We start from the raw sequence: 22784 nt of genomic DNA, 5'->3' as shown, positions 1-22784 counted from the left end.
GCATATTGGTCACCTTCCCTTGTAGGGTATTTTAATATTAGATTGTGAATTGAAGTGATAAGAATAGTTTCTTTTAGTTGATTTTCCTTGTGATGTCTGATGAATTCCATGGATTGTCATTGGTGTAAGCTCATGGCATGGTGATAGATCTGTAATTGCTGGACCTTTAGAACATCTGTGATATCCGAGAGGACTGAGGCTGGTCCGACAGTAGTGGGTTATCGTTGAAATCGTTGTAAGTCAGTTACAGATTTCCAAGAGGACTGATTGAACTGGCACTCAAGGACTATGGACTCTGCACACGGAATTAGTAAACACTGTTCGCTGAGAGTTTCACAACAGTGGCTTTTACCTTGGCCGTCCATTTCTGTGGATACTTGTAGAATCCGCAGGGGTAGTATGGTGGCACTTTCCCCTGCGTCAATCTTTGTCAATACTCAGTAATTGCCAACTTTCTTAGGGCAGAAAAACTGAAGAGTGAAATGGTATCAATGTCCTGCATGAGATTGACAATGTGAAACATGTGTTCACTGTTCTTTGTCTCATTGTGCGTATCAGCATCATTTTCTGGTTTGCGAGTCACCTCATGTACATGTTTCTGATGGGACACCGAATGGTCATTCTTATCGCTTGAAGGTTCCCATTGTATATGGTCCGTTTGGATCAGTGCATGGCTCTTTGTAGCTACACCAGTCTGTGCTCGAGTTCACTGCCGCTGTCAATGGCCCTTCTGCTAGAGATTTTGCAGAATTGCTGGAAAGCTGGGCATCTCCTTGATGCATGTGGAAGGCCACACAATCCACATGGATTTTCTGGTAAGTGGATCAGCAACTGAGGTTGTGATTTGGATCTGTAAGCTGCATTTGTCGGCAAGGATCACTTTGTATTTATGTTCATCTCCAAGTGGATCTTCGATGCTATACATACTGGACGTGTTTAGCAGCTCTTTCTGGAATGGGAGTGGATGTGATCACCAATTCTGTCTGCCGGCTCTGTGTTTGAAAAATCACAGTGTGAACCCATTTCCCTGCTTCTGCTGACAAAGCGGTCTACAGGTTCTGTAAGCTGTTGTCAAAATGACATGAACTTGCCTCGATAAATAAGGAGGCCATGTGGCTCATCGAGCCTGCACCGACAACAAGTCTGCCCAGCCCTACCCCCGTAACTCCATGTATTTGCCCTGTTAATCCTCCTGACATTAAGGGGCAATTTACCATAGCCAATCAACCTAACCTGCACATCTTTGGACCATCTTTTTGGGATCCTTTAGCTCTTCTACTGTTAGTCCAGATATGTCAGTCTGTGTAGACTTTTATTCTGATTTGCTAGGTGAATACTTATGGCTTGATTGTTTGGTTCAGACACATCTGAATCCAGAAACCATGTTGTTTAAATGTTTTGACATCAGATAGTTGGGTCACCAGCATCCCAATTCAAACTGCAAAATTTTGTGGACGATTTGGCTAATTACTTTTGACTTTCCTTCTCCTACAGGGATGAGTGTCACTATGGCTGCTTCCACATGCTTTTGCTTGACCCTCACTTGCAATGAATTTGGTCCACACCCTGGTCACTGGCCTTTCTCAGCTGAGCTAATGCGGTGTTGGTTCTTGCAAATGTACTATCACACTCACTGAATTGACAGGCTATGTGCTGCAATCTCACCAGGAGCGATCCATCTGCTTACCAGCTCTTTACTTAAGCAATGTGTCTTCAAAACTTTTCTGTGCATTCAGTGTGCTGCATTCTCAAAGCTCTCTACACTTCATCTTTGTTGTGATCTGACCAAAATGTCAAGAGTTGTCTTATGCCATATAGCATGATCTAAGGCGGGCCACTAGGTTGCATCTGTATTTAAATTGTTGCAACAATCGATAGACAGATTTTTGAACAGCAAAGGAATTAAGGGTTGTGGTGAGTCGGCGGGCTGGTAAGTAGAGCTGAGTCCATGAAAAGATCAGCTATGATCTTATTGAATGGTGGAGCAGGATCAAGGTGCAAAATGGCCTTCCCGGTTCCTAGTTCCAATGTTCTTATGTAACAGTGCTTGATCACAGCTGAACACCATGTCATGTTATAATGATATAACAATCACATAAGCGATTTGGCAAACACATTGTAGGTTCATTTATTCAGACAAGCCAAATGGGAGCATTTATACAAAGGCAGAGAGCTTGCAGGTTTCAGAGCTGTGCTATATTCAGCTTGCAAGATGAAGTGAAAATAAAACTGGATTACATGGCACACTTCTCTTTGAATGATATCATCCAGCTATCCCTTAAAGACATTGTACAACTGGGTGAAGAGGTTGAATTGCAAAAGTGATGATGGTGCAAAGCAAAAGGGGATAGTAATGCCTGTGTCCTTAAAATTAATCAGTGATTATGACAGCCTCCTTTAATTCTGGGTACATCCCTCTATTTCTCTCTTACTTTAACAATCACACTCTCGCTGTACTTGCCAGGAGATTTAATATCAGTAGCATTTTCTTCTGCTCTACAATATGTTGTATGTTGAGCTTATCCAACTAGAAAGAAAAAACATCTGTATGCTTATTTTACATTGTAACTCTGACCACCTAATATCACTTACTGGGGAGCACAGGGATGTTGTTATGTAGTACATATCTCTACATTCAAAACATACTGGCTCCAGGTCACTTACTATAATAGCCTGGCAGTTAAAAGAAGGTATTCTCAATACACAGGGGTAGGCATCTTCTGGTAGCAAGAGGGTAACTGAGAAAGCATGCAAAGGGGAATTAAAGGGGGTACTGTGCGTTTATGTATATAACTGATTTCCGATGTCCCTTTTTTATGTGGTGAATGGACCAGACCACAAAAAAATGTTCTATTCACTTTTCTTAGGCAAAAACGAGAAGAGGAGACTCCAGAAGATGTTTTTTATTTTGTTGACCTTCAACGGCATAATGCGGAAATAGCTGCTTTCCACCTGGACAGGTAAAGCCCTGATTTCATATAGTGTAATGTGAAGATGCCAGCGTTGGAGTGGGGTGGGCTCAGTCAGAAGCCTCACAACACCAGGTTAAAGTCCAACAGGTTTGTTCAGTATCACGAGCTTTCGGAGCGTTGCTCCTTTGTCAGATGGGTCTGTTCACCTGGTGAAGGAACAGCACTCCGAAAGCTTGTGATACCAAATTAGCCTTTTGGACTTTAACCTGGTGTTGTGAGACTTCTCACTGCGTCTAGTGCGACAAATCCAATTTTATATTAAATTAATGTGTGAAGAATTTTTAAGAACAGCAAGTTGGTAATGAGATGAATTATGCGCTGAATTTCAATGATTCTACAAACATCAGTAATAATAGCTCCCTGAGACTGGTTATCCAACATAATGAGATTGTATGATAGTCCACTTATTTGTGTACTCAAGTATTCATCTTAAATTCTTGTCAGTCTTTGTAAAGGCTCTGAAGTGTGTGAATTTTTGGTGGAGGCTTTTCGTAAAATGTATGTTCAAACAATGTGGGCGAGACAGGCAAGGTCACATTTATTGTCTATTCATTGTCGCTGTGATTTTCTGATAGAGCGGCTCACTCAGCCACTCCACAAGAGCAGGAAGAGAGCCAGCCTCATAGAGGTCCTGTGTAGGGCAAACCTAGTTGGCATGACAGCATTTTAATGAACCACTGGGTTTTTAGAACAAGCCGTTTGCATTCTTTATTTATTTTTTTAGGTTACGGTCCACAAATGACCAGATTTGTAGAAGGACCAGACGCACTGGGTTTTTCAAGGTTGTGTGATCTTGGAGAATAGCATTTCTGCTATTCCTTCATTTGTGGAAAAAAGGCCAGTGTGAACACAAGACATGATTTTGTGTTTTTCAGAGATTCTTAGCTGGATTAATGCTTCCACGCTGGCAGGATTGAACTTGGGGCACATGAAACCCAGTGGCACCGTGCCCTCTGCCTACCTGCCAGCTCCCCCTCATTTTACTAGCAACAGGGCTGGGGGTGGGTGTGGGGTGGTCAGTTTATCGGCTGATTGAGGCCCTTAACGGGTTTTAAGTTTAAATTAATTTATTAGTGTCACAAGTAAGCACTTCAATGAAGATTCTGTGAAAAATCCCCTTGTTGCCACTCTCTGGCACCTGCTCATGAACACTGATGGAGAATTTCAGCATGGTCAATGCTCCTAACCAGCACATCTTTCGGATTGTGGGAGGAAATCAAAGCACCCGCAGGAAACCCATGCAGACATGGGGAGAACATGCAGACTCCACACAAACAGTGACCTAAGCTGGGAATCAAATCTAAGTCCCTGGCGCTGTGAGGCAGCAGTGTTAACCATTGTGCCACTGCCACTTAATGCCTACTGTCCCTGTGGGTATCAGTCATGTAAATGCACATCTGACTGGGAGGACAGAATGACAGTGTACCCACACTCCCCCAACTCTATCTGTTTGTATTGTTGATGTTATTAGAACATAGAAAAACTACAGCACAAACAGGCTTTTCGGCCCACAAATTGTGCCGATGATATCTATACCTACTAGGCTTACCTATAACCCTCAATTCTATTAAGTCCCACGTACTCATCCAGAAGTCTCTTGAAAGACCCTATCGAATTTGCCTCCACCACCACCGATGGCAGCCGATTCCACTCATCCACCACCCTCTGAGTAAAAAACTTACCCCTGACATCTCCTCTGTACCTACTCCCCAGCACCTTAAACCTGTGTCCTCTCATAGCAACCATTCCAGCCCTTGGAAAAAAAATCCACCCGATCTATACCTCTCAACATCTATACACTTCTATCAGGTCACCTCTCATCCTTCGTCTCTCTAAGGAGAAAAGACCGAGCTCCCTCAACCTATCCTCACAAGACATGCCACCCAATCCAGGCAACATCCTTGTAAATCTCCTCTGCACCCTTTCAATGGCTTCCACATCCTTCCTGTAATGAAGCAACCAGAACTGAGCACAGTATTCCAAGAGAGGTCCGACTAGGGTCTTATAAAGCTGCAACATTATCTCCCAACTCCGAAACTCAGTCCCTCGATTGATGAAGGCCAGTACACCATACGCCTTCTTAACCACATCCTCTATCTGCGAGGCCGATGTAAAAGTCCTATGGACCCTGACCGCAAGGTCCTTCTGATCCTCTACACTGCTAAGAGTCTTACCCTTGATATTATACTCCTTCATCCCATTTGACCTGCCAAAATGGACCACCACACATTTATCTGGGTTGAAGTCCATCTGCCACTTCTCCGCCCAGCCTTGCATCCTATCTATGTCATGCTGCAACTTCTGACATCCCTCCAAACTATCCACAACACCACCAACCTTCGTGTCATCAGCAAACGTACCAACCCATCCCTCCACTTCCTCATCCAGATCATTTATGAAAATTATAAACAGCAAGGGTCCCAGAACAGATCCCTGGGGCACTCCACTGGTGACCGACCTCCATGCAGAAAAAGACCCATCTACAACCACTCTCTGCCTTCTGCGGACAAGCCAGTTCTGGATCCACAAGGCAACAGCCCCTTGGATCCCATGCCTTCTCACTTTCTCAAGAAGTCTTGCATGGGGGATCTTATCGAAGGCCTTGCTGAAGTCCATATAAATCACATCTACCGCTCTTCCTTTGTCAATGTATTTAGTCATATTTTCAAAGAACTCAGCCAGGCTCGTAAGGCACGATCTGCCTTTGACAAAGCCGTGCTGACTACTATTCCTTTTACAGATGGGAGATCAGACTCTATTTCTCATTAGAACAAAAGGGACTTTCTAGCTTTTAAAAGATCAATAATCTTTCCAACTCTGACAAGAGGTATTGCGACAAATCCATGCTGTTTCTGAGCATAGAAAGTTGCGGGCTTAGTATGAAAGTTTTTCTGTGAAGTCTGTGCTTCCTGAATTTCTTTATAAATATTGTTATTGTAAAGTTTACAGATGGCTCACAGCCCACCAAATGTTTAAGCCTAAATACTATAATAAGGGTCAACCACAAACCACTGAGAGCCAATATAATCATATGCAACCTCTCTAGGGGGTGACATATCTATCCCTGGAAACAGTTGGGTGGGGGAGGGATTTTATTTATAATTCACTTTTCGTTCCTAAAGCTGAACTATGAAAAGGGAAATGTTTCGAATGAACGAGTTCACTAAAACTCACTATTTACTCTGTTCCACCTACCAAGTTACCCCTCCACAGAAGCAACACATTGCCATCCGGTTTACATCCCTCCCCATTCCCCCCTCTTTTCAGTGGGAAAAATGTTTTACTTCAGGCTGAGTTCTCCTCTGACTGAATGTATGTTTGGAGGAGGAAAGCAGGCCTTTCATTTCCTCCTTTGAAGATCAGAAATCCACAGTAGAAGCTGCTCCATCCAGCAGCCTTGCTGAGAACAGGCCCATACTCTATACCCGAGGACCTGGGATTGGATTTATCCCTGTGGCTTCTGAGGTACAACACAACTGCGTTGGAAAGAAATGCCACGTGGTGTGTAAAACAAGTGGCTGATCTGCTGCCACCTGTTGTTTGTCCATGCTGAAGTTACTTCTTATCCATCGCAAAGTTTTCATAACATCAAAAGGTCTTTAAATTATGCAAATAGTCATTGTTTTGACAGTCACCTACAAATTGTACCCAACGTAGACTCTTGGAAGAAATGGTGCAGTGACAAGACAGGGCTGGAGGCATTTTATTGAAGTTTGTTGAAGGCACTGATGTGGATAACAATGGGGAGTGAGAGAGGGGACTTCCACCATTAATCGCTGTCATTAACAGACCAAAATCTGTAGTGACATTGCTATAAATAACAGGATGGACAGACATTAGCGATAGTGGGCTAATTGCCTGGATGTATCTAGTGGTGTTCCAGAAGGATCTGCGCTGGGACTGCAACACTTCACCATATTAACTAATGACTTAGGAGATGGGTAGAAAGCCACAGGTCCAAGATTTCCAATGACACAAAGATAGATGGCACTGTAGACAAAAGAATAAAATTACTAACAGCAAATGGGGCAAAACTCTGGCAAATGAATTTTCATATCGACCGTGTGGGATCATCCAGTTTGGACCTAAAAAAGACAGGATGTATTTTCCAGATGATGAAAAGCTATAAACGGTGGTGGTGCAAAGAGACTTGAGAGATTGCATAGACAGATTTTAGATAAGGTCATGGGCAGGTACAGAATGTAATCAAAAAAATACAAATGGAATGCTGGCCTTTATTTTGAGAATTCAAGGAGATAGAATTCAAGCATTGAGTCCGGGTGAGACCACAGTTGGAGCTCTGCGAGTGGTACACACACACACACACACACACACACACACACACACACACACACACACACTTGTATCTGAAAATATAGTCGTCAAATATATTATTCTTTGTTAATGAATTGACACTTTTTTTATTCAAGAATTCTTGATTTCCGGCGTGTTCCACCAGTGGCTGGCCGGAAGCTTAACCTAAGTAAAGAAGTCCAAGACCTGACTAGAAATGAAGATTTAAAAGGCACTTTTTTCATCTCACCAGGTAATGAAGGAAGAAGCTGAACTTTACAGAAACCTATGCAGTTCAGAGCAAGATATATATGCACCACATGGCATTCCGAAAGCAACTTACTTTTATTTCAACAAGCAGAAGTTAAAAATATTTTAACCATCTTACCTTTGACTTTAGGATTCTGTTTTGAGGGCAGATCTTTGCAATAAGCGAAAGCCTGGGTTTATGTACAATCATTACTCAACATTGTAAACTTAAATGAACAACTCCTTTGGAAAATAATTAGGAAGATCCGGTCTGAGATGTCTACACATAGAATTGGGTGGTACAGTGGCAGAGTGGATAGCACTGCTGCCTCACAGCATCAGGGACCCAAGTTCAATTCTGGCCTCGGGTGACCACCTGAGTGGAGTTTGCACATTTTCCCCGTGTTTGTGTGGGTTCTCTCCGAGTGCTCTGGTTCCCTCCCAAACTCCAAAGATATGCAGGTTAGGTGGATTGTCCATACGAAATTGATGACCCTTAGTCTCAGAGGAATTAGCAGGGTAAATATGTGAGGTTATGGGAATAGGGCCTGAGTGGGATTATTGTCAGTGCAGGCTTGTTAGGCCGAATGGCCTCCTTTGGCACTGTATGCAATTGATTGCCACCAACCTGTTCTTAATGTGCAAGACATCTGGTCCTCCATTCTGATAATGTCTAAATTCAGTAGCAAGTTTTGCTGTGTAAAAATAGAGACCAATTTCCATCTGGTTTTACCATGAATAAATCTTTTGTGTTTGATTAATATTTAATTTGCTGTTTACATTTCATCTTCTTTCCATCATGTTGAGGTATTCACTACGGGAGGATTTGGAAAAATCCACTTGCAACCGTCTACCATTTTAAATTTGGCCGCTTAACTTCTTAGGCAATCTAGTGTAATTTTTGATCCCTGCTCCTATTGATGGTTATAAGAACATACAAGAATTTAATTTGATCCATCAAGCACTTCTTTCAGATACCACGTACATTCTTTCCTGTCGCTAATTTCAACATAGACACCAAACACAGCTCTCCCTCTGTGCCTCTTCTCTGCTAGTCAATGCTGCCCAATGGTAATGGAAAAAATCTGCCATTGCTTACCTGGTGTCAGGTTATTTTGCAAGTGTTTATTCAAGTCAAACCAAGAGGTCTTGTGAAAATACAGCCAGAGGAACTTTCCTGGGATATGACGTATGCGTGTCCATGGAAGTGAAGGAAAATTGAGAACCCACATAGAGGGAAGTTCTTTACTCTCCCAGTGCCAATAGCCACAGTTTTCTTAGTTTCTGTGGAACTTGTTGAAGTAAAAACAAATGTCCGCTTTCCTTTTCTGTTGTGCATTATTTGTTGGTTTGCCAAACCTCCATGTTAGTGCTCAAACCACAGGGGGTTTCTAGATATTGCTGTCAGCAAGCCTGAAAGACTGTTAGACCATTAAAAAAAATCATATGCTCTCATTTTCTTTGAATACTTTTGTTTATTAGTTATAGAAATATTAGCGATAGGCAAAAAAAGACTTTTGGATGGAATTTTCCTGTTCATCCCACCACGGGAATTGCAGCAGTTGGGTCAGGATCATGTCCGTTGACCTTGGGCTGATTTTCTGGTCTTGAGGTGAGTGTGGTTGGGAGATCCCACCCTCAAACTTACTGAGGTGATTGGAGGAAGGTTTCTGATGATGTCTGAGTGGAGTTGATGACCCTAATATTGTTAATTTTAAAAATAAGGTCTGCACATGGTCGTAACGCGATAAGCTTTGTTGTCTCTACTCTTTTGCAGAGAACAATGTGTGTCTTTTTGCGAGATGCCTGTACTCGTGTAAGGCAGAGTATGCAGTCTGCGGGCGGCCTCACTTGCTGGAAGGGTCAATGTCTGCCTTTCTGCCTGACCTTTACCTTGCACAGCGAGAACTCATCAAGAATCCATGGAGCAGGTCCTACACGTTTGCGGGTAAAGAAGAGTAAGTGTTGGGATTTATATTTAGGTGGTTCAAAGATTGTAGATGGGAAATGTGTCCCCAACTCGCCGCATGTGTCTAGTACCATTTTAACAGAAGTGAAATTTGAGGCATGTGAAGGCAGCGCACTTCATTAACATATTCGAATCAGGCTTCCAACCTGTAATGGGCGTCTGATTTAAAATGAATGGTGTGATGTTACTGTGCCTTTAATACATATATGTATATCATGTTTCTTGTAAGGGGTATGTTTAGAATGCAGACTGTTCTACAAGGTAGCGATTTGTCTAACAAAACCTTGAGATTGGTAGCTGGGATAAGTATTCATTTTAGACCTGGAGTCTTTGTTTTAAGCAGAGCTAAGGCTTTTGTGTTTACCTGGGTCTCCCCTGGGGATTTCAGTGTGGAGTTTTGATTAGGTTGATTGACAGGGACAGAGTCCCTGTGAGAGGAGCTAAGCTTGCAGCGAATAAATACTGTTTCAGTTTCATTTTAGAATAGAAGCAGTTGCTGCTTGGGCTGCCAGAAGGAAACGGATGTCTTACTCTCTCTCTCTCTCTCTCTCTCCATCCCTCCCTCCCTCCCTCCACCTCCGCCCCCCCCCCCCCCCCCCCCCCCCCCCCCAAACTCTCCAGAAGTGTTCTGGAAGCTCAAGGACTTAACTTAAGACAAGCAATCAGACCTGTATTTTGCAACTAATTTTAAAGAAAAGTTTTGAGTCAATTAGAAGAACATTGCTTGAATATGAACTCATAACAATAGGCTAGCAGGTTAGGTTAAGACTTGCATCTTGTCACCTTTAAGCATTGTGCAATTGTTAAAGGTTAAACTAATTCATTTGTTATAGTTAAACTGTGTTGTTAAATAAAGTTAGAAATACAGGTCCCTTTCAGAGTAAACCAGGACTAGCCTCATGATGGATTGAGAGTAAGTGATTCTTGTTGAAGCTTGTATTTAAGAGCTGGGTTTTTCTCCAGTAGGGGGAAGGTTTCTGGCCCACTCCTTCACTGGAGGTTAAGTCCACATTGGTTAACTATGTTTTGTTGCCCGTTTCCTGGCCAGCAGTTAAGTCCAGTTTGTTTAATGATGCTTGCAAGATCCGTTCAGGGTCGCACCTATTCCCGTCATTCCCCACCGTCTGCAGTGCTCTTCCAGGGCTCTGACCAGGGAAAATCCGGTCCCTTACACAAGGAGAAGGTTTCTGGACAGGGAGAAACCAGTGTTTGTAATGAACTATAGTATCACAATTAAAACAACCGTGAATCATCAGAATGTCTGCTACTGCTTCCTTCGGTAAATGGATTTTCACTGATTTAACGTTAACTGTCCCTGAAATGGCCTAGCAAACTACAGAAAAATCATAGTGGTTTACAGCATGGAAACAGGCCCTTGTCCATGCTGCCCTTTTGTTTAAAGTCCTAGCTAATCCCAATTGTCTGCATTTGGCCTATATCCCTCTATGCCAATTTAACCCATGTAACTGTCTAAATGCTTTTTAAAAGACAACATTGTATCCGCCTCTATATGCTACCTCTGGCAGCTTGTTCTAGACACTCGCCACTCTGTGTGAAAAAATTGCCCCTCTGGACACTTCTGTATCTCTCCCCTCTCACCTTACCTACACCACTACCTTCCCAGGGGTAATTAGAGATGAACAGCGCATGCTGGTCTCACACCCCACAAGAACAATTTTTTTTAAAGAAAATCACACTTTTGATTTGAACTGGCGGAAAATAGAAGAAAAGAAAATACTGAACTCTCGGCATTGAGTTTGGTGAGATCGCCACCTATCCTGCCTCGCTGGGATTTCCCCATATGACTGTGCTCCCCACTACCCTCCCAATCAGAGTCACAGTGTCAGAGTTCTGATGGAGGTAGGGTGGTTTGCCTGGCACTGACGGCGCATGAGCACTCCACCACTTCCACATGGCATCTCAGCTGGCAACTGAGAGGTTCTTATGGTGAAGATAACTGACACTGTCCTGCAGGGATGAGCACACAGTGGGTAAATCCAGAATATCCTCACACATCCAAACACCTGGATAGTCACACTTGCAGCACCCTGGCAGGACATTCTTGGTTGTGGTCTCAGTTTTGGAAAGGTACACACCATGGGCAGACCCGAAAGGAAGAAAAGCGGCACGTAGGCACAGCGGTTAGCAATGCTGCCTTTCAGCGCCAGGGACCTGGGTTCATTTCTGGCCTTGGGTCACTGTCTGTGTGGAGTCTGCACAATCTCCTCATGCCTGCGTGAGTCTCCTCCAGATGCTTGGTTTCCTCCCACAGTCCAAAGATGTGCGTGTTAGGTTAATTGGCCATGCTAAATTGACCCTAGTGTCAGGGGGATTTGCAGAGTAAATATGTGGGGTCATGAGAAAAGAGCCTGGGTTGTGGTTGGTGCAGACTCAAAGGGCCAAATGGCCTCCTTCTGCATTGTAGGGATTCTATGATTCTATGAAAAGCCAACTAATAAGAGGATCAATAGAGGAGAGTAATGGAAACAGCAGTATTGGTTTCAGAAATAATACAATTGGTCTTGATGATGGAGGAGGAAAACTGTATCAGCAATTGGAAAATTCAGAAACAATTCATCTGACCCACGTAGTCAAAATGATAAATATTAGACAAAGCTGAACTGCCTTGAAGCAACAGTTAGTTGAGTAAACAATGCTTAATGCACTAGCACGTATGTTGACATTATGATATGCCCTCAATGTTATCATGATTGGGGGCTTTCATCACATGTCTAATCTCTTGCTGTTTTGTCTTCCTACAGGTGGGAAGTCAACCCAAAGTATTGTGAAAAGATTAAACGTACCCCTCCTTACAACGCAGGTAGCAGGTTACTGAATGTTATCGATATGGCCATATTTGATTTTCTAACAGGTAAAACTTCAAAGGAAAGTAATTTGCTCATTGACTTCTGACTGTTCTAACAATAGCACTCTTAATATAGCTAACGTTTTTAGGTATTTCGCGGAGCCACAGGATACTAGGGCAGCTGGCCTAGTATCCTGTGAGGGAGAGGCCTGGAGAGGGAAGAGGCAGAAATGTGTCCACTAATGCAACACTATATGACTATAATTCCCTGTGGAGGATTGGCTAAGCCATCCTCGGTGCCACAACTTGGTAAAGCTGGTGCGGAGAACTGTCTGCATGTAGATATGAAGGATTAAATGCCACCACACCCACATATCTCAAAATCTGTTACACCATCACACCTCTGAAATCACAACATGTAACCACATGTAACATGCCTCCACAACCTTCTGTGCCAATGAATTCCATCAATTCACCAGCCTCTGGCTGAAGAAATTCCTCATCTCGGTTCTGAAGGCCCTTTACTCTGAGGCAGTGCCCTTGGATCCTAGTCTTGCCTGCTAAAGGGAACATCTTCCCCACATCCACTCTAGCCAGGCCTTTCAGTATTCTGTAAGTTTCAATGAGATCCCCCTTCATCCTTCTAAACTCCATTGAGTACGGACCCAGAGTACTCAAACACTTCTCATACATCAAGCTTTTCAGTTCTGGGATCATTCTTGTGAATCTCCTGTGGACTCTGTCCAGGGCCCAGAATTGCTCACAATATTCCAAATGTGGTCTGACCAGAGCCTCTTGTTACTTCATACATTATGAGGGTATTGAGCAAAGGCAAAATGGGCTCAACTGTGTTGCACTCGATTAGCCTGACAATACTCTAACATTAAGATTGGCCATGTTTGACTGGGGGCATCTGGCATCTGTAGGGTACTGCCTCCCAGCACAGTGCAGGACAAGGATAAGAGAAAGGGTAAAGGTCCTATCTCCATGTAACAAATGCTACATTTCAATACAAACAGAAGTCACTTTAAAATGAGCCAAAAAAATCATGTGCAGCACAATAGGTAGGCATCACATTAAAATGCAACAAATAATGACGGTAACACGAAATATCCAAACCCAATCACAAATAATGGATTCCCGCAGAGGGAACACAGTGCAGGAAAGTCTGTCGGATTGATCGTTTTTTTTGATTAAGCTGTATGTCTGCAGTACTCCAACTAATTAGACATCAGCTCCGAAATTGAACCCAGTTCCTTAAGATGTAAAGTATTTTCTTGTGGGTCTGTTGAAGTGATTGGAAGTAAATTGAATGGTATCTTGGTGCCACACACATTGATTCCTCATATGCAGTCCCGTGCTCCTTGTTTAGATTGCTCAGAAGAGAAATAAGTATTTGAGAGGGATCGGAGTCAGCCTGCTGAGTGGCCCCCAGCTGCCAGGGATTATACATTGCTGATGGAGCCAATTCAGCAGCTCCCATAAGCCAAGATAAATGTCATCTGAAACCACAATGATTCTACATCTTGAGTTTACTCCTTTTCAGTCCTATAGCCTGAATAAACAGTATGTGCAGTAACAATCTGATATATTTTCCAACTGGAAACAACAAAAACACTTGAAGCAATTAATATGAGTACAAGGAACCCAGGAATGTTATTTCAATCTGTAGTTATGTTAGATGAAAATATAGAAAGCATAAATTCATTTTTACATTATTGTACAAGAACTAGTTCCTGCAATATTCAGAGGATTGACTCATTGCTTCACTTTATAATTCAGAAAAAGAACAGTTTGCTGCCATTGTATTACCACCATCCCATTCAAACCAGCCTTCATCACCCCTATTCCACTCCTCCAATCTTAGCCCTAACCTCTTGAACTGCCCTCTCTATAGATTATGGTGTGATGTCTGCTTTTCTTGTCCAAAGCATCTTGAGACAGTAGCCTGAATAATCGTGCAGAGAGACTCTCTGTCTTAGTGAAAATAGCTCCTGAGGCCTGGATCCAGAAGCCCTGCTCCCAGACACAGCCCTCACCATTTTTGCAGGGTGGGTGATGAGAACAGGGCATTGGTCGCACTTCACACAGCCGTGATTCATGGAAGCAATTTTCACGTTTTAACTGTCTTCAGGCTGATCTTATTTGGCTAGTGGGATTTCCAAAACACCACTTGTGCACTCTAAACCTGGTAGAAGAAAATTATTTGGAGAGATAGGGTACCCTTTTGGATGTGGTCCGAGGTCGCTGTAAAACTGCACTGTCAAGGCATTTAAGTCTGCTGCCCTTCAACTATTTGAAAAAAACCTGCAGTATTTTTTAATGTTCTTGATATTTCATTCTGTTTGTAAAATAAATCCAAGGGTTATCATGATGGGATTAGTGCTGCATGACTGCTTTCACTACCTATCATTATTACTGTCAGTTCATAGTATGACTGACATCTCCAAGTGCTTACAAAGGCATTGAAGTGAATACAATTGCTTGCTTATTTTAAATTATTTTACAGGATTTGGTCATTACTGGCTAGGTCAGCAGGCATTACCCATCCATGGTTGCCTTTGAGAAGGTGGTGGCATTGTTAGAAAGGGAGTACCAAGGGATGTTATTAAGGATTAAGCATTTGAAGAAAGTTAAGTGCAGTTAATGCATTTGTATCAGTCAGTGATTTTTAAACTAGTCAGTTCATCAAAGGATACTTAAGAACTTTATTTAATTTCAGCATGAGTGCTGAGGTATGCCCATGGTGGATGCTTGATGAGTTGGCCTGGAGGCTGTAAGGGCATGGGTTGGTGGCACTAAGTTGGTATAGGGGCTGTAAAGTGTCTTAGGGGGTAGGTAGAGGGGCATAGGTTGACATGTACGATATGAGGGGCCTTGGGGTGTGAGCATGGGGTGTGTGTGGGGATGAGGGAGTGTGAGGAGGCAGTGTTTCATTCTTTTCTTCACAGCTGGGACAAACTCCACAGCAGTGAGGTGGACCTTCATGCCCAGCCTACCTCCATGTCTGGCAGCTCCTGTGCCTCCTCCACACGGTTTCCAGTGCCACCCACCACAACTCCCATTTCAACTAGTACCCTCCCAAATGAAAATTGGAAATTCCAGGGCATTTTTTCCAGGTTGGATTCGTAGAGCTGGGAATTGTCCTGACTCTGCGTTCCTGACCCACAAGTGAAAACTCAGACTATTTTCTTTCCAGTGACTGAAGTAAGCTACTGAAGCTTTTAAATGCATTTAATGAGATCACTGAACAGACAGAGCCAGGAAATGTAATGGATCCAGGAACGATACAGTGATTAATATTCACAATTAATTATATTTTATTCGGATCATGAATTGCCAAGCTCATTAAGAATGACAGCAGCCAACTGTACTCAACTAAGAGTGAATTTTAAAATAGAGATTCATTCAATGTGAAACCAGGCTGCTAATTCCAATGTTTCTAAATTTATTTTCAGGAAATATGGATCGACATCACTTTGAGGTTTTCACTAAGTTTGGGAAGGATGGATTTCTCATCCACTTCGACAATGCCAGAGGGTAACAGACTTGTTTAGTTTATATATATATATAGTTACTAACATTATGAATGCAGAATAAATATTAATAACTTTTTTTTAGTTGGCACACTGCTGCCTCACAGTGCCCGGATTCGATTCGCGGCTTGGGTCATTGTCTGTGTGGAGTCTGCACAATCTCCCCGTGTCTGCGCAGGTTCCTCCGGGTGCTCTGGTTTCCTCCCATAATCCGAAAGACTGGTTAGGTTCCTTTGGCCATGCTAAGTTCTCCCTCCATGTACCCAAGCAGGTGCTGGAATGTGATGACTAGGAGATTTTTACAGAAACTTCATTGCAGTGTTAATGCAAGCCTATTTGTGACACTAATAAATAAACTTAAACTTTATTTTAAGAGTTTGATTTTTTTAGGTGGTATAAACCCATGTAGAATAGGATGAGAGTGTGAGACTACAATCAGGCTTCTTTATTGTCACTTCATCGCTGTCCATTGTGATTCACTCCTTTCAGTTGAACGGATGTTCCTGTTTAACAATCAGCTCATACAACATATCAGAACATTCTCAATCCATGGAATTTTCAGCATTTGTACTTGCTGAACTCAAGACACATTCCGTGTCTCGCGATCATATCCTGACAAACCAAACCCAAAATCAAAACATACTAGAGTGTGTTCAAGTCTATGTTTAGGTCAAAATTCAGGAACTCCCGCCCAGAACTGTGGGTGTACCTATATTGCAGCAGTTCAAGAAGTCAGCTCACCACCACCTTCTCAAGGGCAGTAGGGATGAGCAATCAATGCTGGCCTGGGCAGCAATGTCCACCTCCCTCAAATGAATGAAAAAAACAGAAACCAAGAGAAAAATTCTGCACTTGTTGGAAATCAAACATATTAACAGTAGGTCAGGTAGTATTTGTGGTGCAGAGAGGAAGTGAGTTAACGTTTCAGGTTAATGACTTTTCATAAACTAGAAATGTCTCATGTTTGAAGTGAGCGAAGTGGCTATGGAAGAAGTTGGGATGGGGGTGGTGCAAAGACAAGAACAAAAGGGAAAATGTCTGTGCACCAGAGGTTAATTGGCAAAAAGCATGATAGTAATGGAACAAGCAAAGGAATAAAAGGTGTGTCCAGAAGAGGCATTCTGTTGCTGCCGAGTGACTACAGAAGATCAGGAGGTTTCTCGGAAATTCTCCTCCATTCTGTTCTATATTGAAGTCACCACCTCCCTCATTTTTCTTTTATTCATTCGTGGCATATGGGTGTAGCTGACTGGCCAGTATTTATTGCCCATCTCTTATTGCCCTTGAGAAGGTGAGCTGCCTTCTTGAATCACTACAGTCCACCTGCTGCGGGTTGAGCCACAAGGTCAATAGGGAGGGAATTCCAGGATGTTGACCCAGCAATTGTGAAGGAATAGTGACATATTTCTGTGTCAGGATAGTGAGTGGCTTGGAGGGGAACTTACCACTGGTGGTGTTCCCATGTATCTGCTGCCCTTGACCTTCTAGATGGAAGTGGTTGTGGGTTTGGAAGATGCTGCATAAGGATCTTTAGTGAATTGCTATATATTTCTTATATTTCAATTTTACTGAATCCTGCCCAAATATGAACTGATTTTATAATTATTAGTTGCAAATTCTGTGGAAACTCCATTTCAATAGCGGCGTACTTGGCCAAGAGGAGAAATGTTCTGATTAGTGTGTTATGACAACTAACCACATCCTTTCTGCTCCTCTTATCTTTGGATTCAGATTGTAAAGGGAATGATTTCAGTTGTTTAATTTCTTGCCGTATGCAGTAAAGGGCGGAAGGGTAGGAACATCTGCTCCAGCTGTGAACTGCAGATTAGCACTGGGAATTTTTTAAAAAATATTCAAGATGGTCTAAGTGCAGAGGAAGCACAAAGCTGGAGCCCTACTCATTGATAAAGCGGCTCCAGCTACACAGTAGGAAACATTTTAGAAATGTTATTGCCAGTGCACCGTTAAAGACTGCTTCAGCAATTTGCTATTTAGGCTGATTGGAGGTAATAAATTGTCCATAAATTAGTTTCTCTCAATGTGGAATGCCATAAACAATAGATAAGGGTCATGGGTGGAGGGGGGGACTGGTAATGTTAAAATGGTGGCGCGGGCTCGTTGGGCCAAAGGGCCTGTTTCCCGGGCTGTTTTTGTTCTTCGTTCTTTGTTCCTTTTTGACCATTATTGTGGCAGCTGTTCTGTTCCTCCAGCGGAAGATTTCCCTGCTGATTTCTGACAGCTAACCTCAGGTGTAGGGGAGGATTGGAAACTGGCAGGCTTGGCAAGGAGCCGGTATCCGCAGTCATTTTGACGTTGCACTTTGGAAATAATTTTCTCAAGACTATTAAAGGGAAGTTGTCAGGGTACAAAGACTGTTGGTGAACGGGATTGCAAACAACATAGGCAGCGAATGGTAAGAAATCCCAGTCCAGTCTGAACCAAATATCTCCTCGGCAGTCTTAGTGGTTAGAAATAAGTCTGCAGAATATTAAGGTGATATGAAGTCAGCAGTCCATTGTCACCATTTCCACAAGGTGTGTATGAAATGAGAACGCAGCCTGTCTGGAGTTATTATAACTAGTCTGGGCTAGCTTTCTAATGTACTAGAAGTGATTTTTGCAGTGAGAATGCAGCGCAATGTTTCTTTAATGTGGAGAAGAGACAAAAAGTACTTCAGACTCTGGAAAAACCTGCCACTTGGAGATCCAAAGTTGGCAAAGCTTTGCAAATTTCCATCATCTCCAGAGAACCTATTGTTACTGGATTTTAGTTTTAGTTTAGTTTATTTAATAGTATCACATGTCAGCATACATTAACCCTGCAATAAAGTCACTGTGAAAATCCCCAAGTCGCCACACTCCAGTGCCTGTAGGGGTACAGTGAAGGAGAATTTGACATGACCAATGCACCTAATTAGAATGTCTTTCAAACTGGAGGAGGAAACTTGAGCACTTGGAGGAAACCCACACAGACAAAGAACGAAGAAAATTACAGCACAGGAACAGGCCTCTTGGCCCTCCAAGCCTGCACCAATCGTGCTGCCCGACTGAACTAAAATCCCCAAGCCTTTTTGGGGGCCATATCTCTCTATTCCCATCATATTCATGTATATGTCCAGATGCCTCTTAAAAGTCACCACCGTATCTGCTTCCACTACCTCTCCTGGCAGCGAGTTCCAGGCATCCACTCCACCCTCTGTAAAAAAAAAACTTGCCTCGTACATCTCCTTTAAACCTTGCCCCTCACATCTTAAACCCTATGCTCCCTAGTAATTGACTCTTCCACCCTGGGAAAAAGTTTCTGACTATCCATTCTGTCCATGCCCCTCATAATCTTGTACACTTCTATCAGGTCGCTCCTCAACTTCCATTCCAGTGAGAACAAACCAAGTTTCTCCAGTGTCTCCTCATAGCTAATGCCCTCTATACTCGGCAACATTCTGGTAAATCTCTTCTGTACCCTTTCCAAAGCCTCCACATCTTTCTGGTAGCGTGGCGACCAGAATTGAACACTATATTCCAAGTGCGGCCTAACTAAGGTTGTATAAAGCTGCAACATGAATTGCCAATTTTTAAACTCAATGCCCAATCAATGAAGGCAAGCATGCCGTAAGCCTTCTTGACTACCTTCTCCACCTGCATTGCCACTTTCAGTGACCTGTGTACCTGTACACCCAGATCCCTTTGCTTGTTAATACTCTAAGGGTTCTGCCATTTACTATATATTTCCTATCAGTATTAGACTTTCCAAAATGCATTACCTCACACTTGTCTGGATTAAACTCCATCTGCCATCTCTCTGCCCAAGCCTCCAATCGATCTATATCTTGCTGTATCCTTTGATGGTCCTCATCACTATCCGCAAATCCACCAATCTTTGTGTCGTCCACAAACTTACTAAACAAACCAGTCACATTTTCTTCCAAATTATTTACATATATTACAAACAGCACTGATCCCTGAGGAATGCCACTTGTCACAGCCCTCCATTCAGAAACACACTCTTCCACTGCTATCCTCTGTCTTCTATGACCGAGTCAGTTCTGTATCCACCTTGCCTAACACAGGGACAATGTGCAGACTGCGCACAGACAGTGACCCAAGCTGGCAGTCAAACCCAGGTCCCTGGCACAGTGAGGCAGCAGTGCTAACCACTGTGCCGGCCCTGGGTTGGGGCTTCTGTAATGATCTCAGAACAGCCAGCAAAGCAGTAGCGACATGTACTTTCTTATATAACATAGAAAGTGGCACCTCTGAGTGAAAAATATGTCATGCTCAATTTTTCTGCCTCTGTCCAAGGTGATTGGTTCAGCTTTGATCATTGTTTTAGATACCAGTGAAATTTAGTCTCAGTCATTAGTTTATCATCCTTGTAATTTCTTGCTTTTGCTCATAATAACAGAAAATTTGGTACGTCACAGTAAACCCAAACTAAAATCACGGCATTCATTTATAGTAAAATTTATAGACTTTTTTTTGTGAATTCTTCCCTGTTGCGAACAACAGTTGCTGTTGTCACTTCCTTGCTGTGACAGACTTACATTGTCATTATTTTTATAATGGCATCTTGACGTTTATATAGCATTTTAGCATTGTAAAATAGCCCACTTTGATCAAGTTTTTTGCCAGCTATCCCAGTAATGTTTGCTATTGCTCAGTGTCATGTTTTGGTTGATAATGGTCTAAGGGATGCATTGCAGGGTTACCTGGGAGTCCAATACAGACATTAGGTATACCAACTTTGATTAGATTTCTGTTTGTACTTCATCCTGATATGCGCATCTGAATGACAATGCTCACTTGCCAACCTCAACAAACCAGTTTTTAACCAATTTCTTTCTTTTTCTTAGGTTTGGGAAGCATTCACATGATGAACTCTCTATCCTTGCCCCCCTGATTCAGTGCTGCAGGTAATCCCACACTGTCAGCATGGCATCAAATAGATGAAGAGAAATGGGTTCAAAATTATTTATTTATTTTATTCATGTCACAAGTAGGCTTACATTGACATTGCAGTGACGTTACTGTGAAAATCCCTTGGTTGCCACACTCTGTCCAGGTTCACTGAAGGACAATTTACAACGGCCAATGCATCTAACCTGCATGTCTTTCGGACTGTGGGAGGAAACCGGAGCACCCGGAGGAAACCCACACAGATAAGGGGAGAACATGCAGAATCAAAACCATGTCCCCACAGCAGCAGTGCTAACCATTGTGCCACATCTGTGCTGTGCCTGTGTCTCAGTCCTAAAATGAGTATGAAACAATGCCAATTTAGCAGTGAGACCATCTACGCAGGTAATGGTCCCGCTGCTTTTTTTAACCCTGTGTTTGCTTATGAAGCACAAGGTTTAATTGAATTTTTAAAAGATCTTCAGCAATGATTAAAATCTGAAGGAGTGAGAGGCCGCAAATTTACATTTTCAGCGCCAGAGAGGTTGTCGGCTGTAATTAAGACTTATCACCCTGTTAAAAATTCAGTAACACTTGAAGGGATTAGCCCTAACTTTTCCTGGCATGTTTAGTAGATACTGAGCGATGGATACACCATAGTCTCTATCTGTGCTGAGAGTGCCCAATCTCTCAGTGAGGCATCCGTGTAGTGAAATTGTATAGGAGCTGGAAAACTCGGGCAGAAACTTCTAGATTGCTGCACTCAATGTGCTGTACAGACACCTGGGGTGGGATTTCTCAGTCTCGCTCACCCCAAAACCATAAAATCCTGCCCGAGGTCAACACACCTTTCCATTTTCCGCCCCTGTCCACTACAATTCCCGTGGCGGGCGGAGCGGGAGAATTCCCCATTGGAAGTTGCTGTTTGACTTAATTGTAACTATTCTTAATGCAAAATCCAGTCCAATGTGCTTCCAGCTGGAGATCCTAATGGTTGTATTGTCTACTTTATAGAATAAAGAAGTCAACACTCTTGCGTTTGGAGCTGTTGTCACAGCCGGATTATCGACTGAGCGACGTTATGCGGGAGTCCTTGCTTCACGACACTCTCAGTCCAGTTTTGACAGAGCCTCATTTGCTTGCATTAGACAGACGGTTGCAGACCATCCTGCAGGCAGTCCGGAAATGTTTGCAACAACGTGGAGATGCCGATGTAATTGAGGATGATGTGGGAGATGAGTTTGACTTCATAAACAGCAGTGTGCCGACCAGGTAACTGGCCACTTGCTCCCTCTCTGAACCTGAAGGAGAGAAAACGGCGAGGACAGAAAGAACTTCCCCTTGCATTTAAAAAGAACACCCTCTGTTGAAGTGTTAGATATAGTTTTTGTTTCTTGTGCCATCCTCAACTATTTTGGAAAATGCACTACTGTTGACTGATTCATAGCAATGTTTTAAAACAGCACAATTTTACCCATCTCAGTAGCCTGGCTCCCCCCGTCGTTCAGACTATGAGATGTGGCGCTTTCTCAAAACTACTTGATTTTGCTGCTCAAGTTTGACGGGTTCATTTCTTGTCTGAGCCAATAGATGGAGCACCAGCTCATCAGATGAAAACTGTACCAGGAGAGGGTGAAGAAATCACGCTGTTCATCTCATCTTGCTTTGAGACCTTCTCCTGTTTCGAGGTGGGACACTGGCACTTCAACAGGGAAGTCAATTTCAGTGCCTGCCTAGTGCAATATTGTATATACGGTGCTGTCGCACTTTGTTAATTACAAACATATAAATGGGATCTTGGCTCGAGTTCTGTTGTTTGCTTTGCAGTGATGAAAATAGCCCTTCAACCGTAATGGGGTCAACTTTGGCTGTTGGGCATTCGACCAATGCGGTGTGCTTGCCAGGCGCTGGATCCTTCTGGCCAGATGCCCAGTCCATTTTGATGGCAGGTATTCAACAATATGCTGCCAGTGAGCTGCCTTCTCTGTCTGAGGTCAGCACAACAGTGGGCACTATTGACAACCAAGTTACTGCATGAAATGCCCACTTCACCCTTCACTTTACAAC

The 22784-nt window shown here is 43.0% G+C and overlaps 1 protein-coding gene across 1 annotated transcript in view; it reads left to right on the top strand.

The window, feature by feature from the left end:
- fam20a (FAM20A golgi associated secretory pathway pseudokinase) overlaps window positions 1–22523 on the top strand; it is a 62756-nt gene extending 40233 nt beyond the window's left edge. Inside the window, exons 6-12 of the mRNA XM_080209596.1 lie at window positions 2868–2960; window positions 7403–7518; window positions 9292–9472; window positions 12246–12355; window positions 15748–15829; window positions 20675–20734; window positions 21732–22523. Coding sequence (XP_080065722.1) covers window positions 2868–2960; window positions 7403–7518; window positions 9292–9472; window positions 12246–12355; window positions 15748–15829; window positions 20675–20734; window positions 21732–21993 — 904 coding nt within the window. The 3' untranslated portion in view covers window positions 21994–22523. The remainder of the gene's footprint in view (window positions 1–2867; window positions 2961–7402; window positions 7519–9291; window positions 9473–12245; window positions 12356–15747; window positions 15830–20674; window positions 20735–21731) is intronic.
- Window positions 22524–22784: the final 261 nt, after the last annotated feature.

The sequence above is a fragment of the Carcharhinus amblyrhynchos genome, chromosome 21 (assembly GCF_965287045.1).
Source record: "Carcharhinus amblyrhynchos chromosome 21, sCarAmb.v2.hapA, whole genome shotgun sequence".
Taxonomy (NCBI): Eukaryota; Metazoa; Chordata; class Chondrichthyes; order Carcharhiniformes; family Carcharhinidae; genus Carcharhinus; species Carcharhinus amblyrhynchos.
This window is presented reverse-complemented; position numbering and strand designations above follow the sequence as displayed.